This window comes from Mandrillus leucophaeus, unplaced genomic scaffold (assembly GCF_000951045.1).
Source record: "Mandrillus leucophaeus isolate KB7577 unplaced genomic scaffold, Mleu.le_1.0 Scaffold28, whole genome shotgun sequence".
NCBI classification, from domain to species: domain Eukaryota; kingdom Metazoa; phylum Chordata; class Mammalia; order Primates; family Cercopithecidae; genus Mandrillus; species Mandrillus leucophaeus.
In genome coordinates this window covers 2,370,072-2,373,404 of record NW_012102920.1, presented here as the reverse complement: position 1 = coordinate 2,373,404, position 3,333 = coordinate 2,370,072, and the positions used below count along the sequence as shown (strand labels likewise).

Here is a 3,333-nt window from a genome sequence, read left to right as displayed (position 1 = left end):
GTGGAGTCAGAGAACGTCAATGTGGTGAAGCGGCTGTTCAAGATCCAGAACCTCAACGCCAGCACCATCCGCACGGTGATGGTGGCCGACTGCAGCCGCTTCGACAGCCCTGACCTCCTGCTGGAAGCCGGCGACCCGGCCACGTCCCCCTGCCGCATCTTTGACCTGGGCGGAGACAACGAGGAGGAGGTGGCTGGCCCGGCCCCCGCCCATGCCAAGGAGGGCTTGCGGCACTTTCTGGACCGCGTGCTGGAGGGGCGGGCGCAGCCACAGCCATCGGAGCGCGTGCTAGAGACCAAGGTGGCTGAGCTGCTGGCCCAGGGCCACACCAAGCCCCCTGAGCGCAGTGCCACAGGCGCCAGGAGCAAGTACCTCATCTTCACCACTGGCTGCCTCACCTACTCCCCACACCAGATCGGTACACCCCTGCCGCCATGCTGCCCGCCTCGGTCCTAGCAGCTTGGGGGAGGCCGGGCAGGGGTCCTGGGGGGCAGATGGCAAGCAAGTCTGCAGGCACAGCTGGGATCATTCACTCACTTCGGGGTCACAAGTCCAGACCTGGCGTCGTGTGGGGCCTGCGGGATGAGCGGTGAAAACAAACAGGCAGGCCCGCCTGCCAGCGAGCAGCTGAGGGGCCTGATTCAGGTCTGGGGCCCCCGGAGCAGGCAGTGCCCGCGGACTTCTGCGGTGCCCACAGCCCCAGAGACACCGTTGGGGTAGGGGGCTGCCCTGGAGTGACGTCCCTGGGGCACTGGGCAGGGACCCTCACCGCAGCCCTCCCTGCAGGCATCAAGCAGATCCTGCCACACCAGATGACAACGGCGGGGCCCGTGCTGGGCGAGGGCCGGGGCTCTGACGCCTTCTTCGATGCGCTGGACCACGTCATAGACGTGCATGGGCACATCATTGGCATGGGCCTGTCGCCCGACAACAGGTGGGCCTCTTGCCAGTGTCCCAGGCGGGGTGCCCGCAGGCGGCCCATACCTAGCACAGTGCCCCTCGTCCAGGTACCTGTATGTGAACAGCCGCGCCTGGCCCAGTGGTGCGGTGGTGGCCGACCCCATGCAGCCGCCACCCATCGCGGAGGAGATTGACCTGCTGGTGTTCGACCTCAAGACCATGCGGGAGGTGAGGCGGGCTCTGCGTGCGCACCGCGCCTACACGCCCAACGATGAGTGCTTTTTCATCTTCCTGGACGTCAGCAGGGACTTCGTGGCCAGGTGCAGGGCGCAGCGTGGTGCAGGGCGGGCGTGGGCGCAGCAGGCGGGCGACCGGCTCATCCAGGCGCTGTTCTGCAGCGGGGCGGAGGACCGGCATGGCTACATCTGGGACCGCCACTACAACATCTGCCTGGCCAAGCTGCGGCACGAGGATGTGGTCAACTCAGTGGCCTTCAGTCCCCAGGAGCAGGAGCTGCTGCTCACGGCCAGCGACGATGCCACCATCAAAGCCTGGCGCTCCCCACGTACCGTGCGCGTCTTCCAGGCACGTCGTCCGCGGCCTCGCGCCTTCTTCTCCTGGCTTGCCAGCCAGAGGCGCTGAGGGGTGCTGGGTGCACTGGAGCCGCTGGGACCCCTCGACGCCACCCAGGCTCTGTGGTTCTTTCCCGAGCGGGAGAGGTGGAGACGCTTGTAGCAGTTACGCCTTAGGAAGGGGACAGCCAGGCCCCGCCACGCTCTCACACGCAAACCTGCTCACGCAGCTGTGATGCTTGGCACAGGGTGGCCAGTGAGGTTGGAACCCAAGGTCCCCTTGGCCTCCTGGCCAGCTTGGGGTGCACAGGATACTGGGGGTGCCACTTCTCGCTCATCCCCAGGCTAGGGGTTCACCCGCCCCAGCTGGCCTCAGCCTGGGGCACCCTCGGCTGGTCCTGCAGGGCCCCGGACAGTGGCCCAGCGGTGGCAGGGGCTGCTGGCTCTGGCAGCCTGGCTGTGGTTGTGCGCCCGGGGCTTGGGAGCGGCCGGTCACGCTGTTGTGGGCCCGAGTGTGCTGCATGTCCACGCACCACCCGTTCAGGGCCCTGAATAAACACTTGGCAACAGCACGTTGTCGTCCGGTCTCTGTCTGCAGGGAGGGAGACTGGGCACCGCTGGCACAGTGGAGTGGATCTCGTCACTGCTGACGGGTGACGTCACCGCTGGCATGGTGGCCCCAGTGGAGTGGTGGTTGCAGTCACTGCTGACAGGTGACGTGCGTCTGAGGTCATGTGCTGGTGCCAGACTTTGTCACACTGCCCTGTCCCCCCTCTGTGACATCCAGGGAGATGCCTGGCACATCTGCCGGGGCTGGCAGCATGCAGGGCCTGCTGTCTGATTCCAGGGTCAGTAGGCCGCGTCGCTCCCAGTGCCAGGGCGGCCTCCACAGTCAGTCCTATCCTTGAGGGAGTGCCTCGGCTGCTGGGGGCAGGGAGGGTGTCGGGCAGAGCTCCTCAGAGTTCATGCCGGGGAAGAAGGGACCAGGGGCCCACAAGTGGCAGCAAAGGTGCAGCTCCAGCTGGACGTTGCAGGCTTTGTCAGAGCTGCACCGGGAGCTCAGGGGGCCCAGGGTGATGGTGGTGACAAGACGGCAGGAGGAGAGCCTGGCATTCGGGTCCGCTGCCCGTTACAGGAAGCACACGGAGCTTGTGGCTCCACACATGGCAGCAGGCAACCCCGTACAGAGAAAGGACGCAGAGGAGACGAGTGAGTATCGAGGTGATGGTTCCTGGAGCCACATGGGCTGCAGGGGTTGGTAGAGACCCTGGGGCCGAGCCCCAGCACCGACGGGGTCAGGGATGGCACCACCAACGCAGGCCGTGCCACCCAGAGGGATGGGGCCTCTGTCCCGCTAACTCCTGGTCTCCAGCTGGGAAGCCCTGGGGACCTCTGCAGTTCATAATAAGACCCCCCAATGTGGGCGAGAACAAGGACAGGAAGGGAGACACACCAAAGACCCCCTGACAAGATGAGCTGCGCTGAGACTGAGACCCTCAGAAAAGAGCCGACAGATTCTGCAAACGGAAACGCCCCACGGGCAGGCTCCAGAGAATGGAGCAATTTCCCGAAAAGGATTTAGCTATGTTCATATTCAGGGAGACTGACAAAAACACCTCTATGCACCATACAACAAAAGCGGGGACAGAAATCAAGAGGACGTGGACATTTCAAAATAAAAAGGGAGCCAGTTAGACACTGGAAAATGACACGGTGAGTGACTGCACCAAAAGCTTGATATGTGAGGCTGGGCGCGGTGGCTCACGCCTGTAATCCCAGCACTTTGGGAGGCCGAGGCGGGTGGATCACAAGGTCAGGAGATCGAGACCATCCTGGCTAACATGGTGAAACCCCGTCTCTA

The 3,333-nt window shown here is 64.3% G+C and overlaps 1 protein-coding gene across 1 annotated transcript; it reads left to right on the top strand.

The window, feature by feature from the left end:
- Nucleotides 1–2,044, top strand: FBXW5 (F-box and WD repeat domain containing 5). The gene is made up of 3 exons (XM_011985105.1): nucleotides 1–418; nucleotides 787–934; nucleotides 1,008–2,044. Exons 1-3 carry the CDS (start codon nucleotides 79–81, stop codon nucleotides 1,540–1,542), a joined length of 1,023 nt encoding a protein of 340 aa, XP_011840495.1. The 5' UTR covers nucleotides 1–78; the 3' UTR covers nucleotides 1,543–2,044.
- The last annotated feature ends 1,289 nt before the right edge of the window (nucleotides 2,045–3,333 follow it).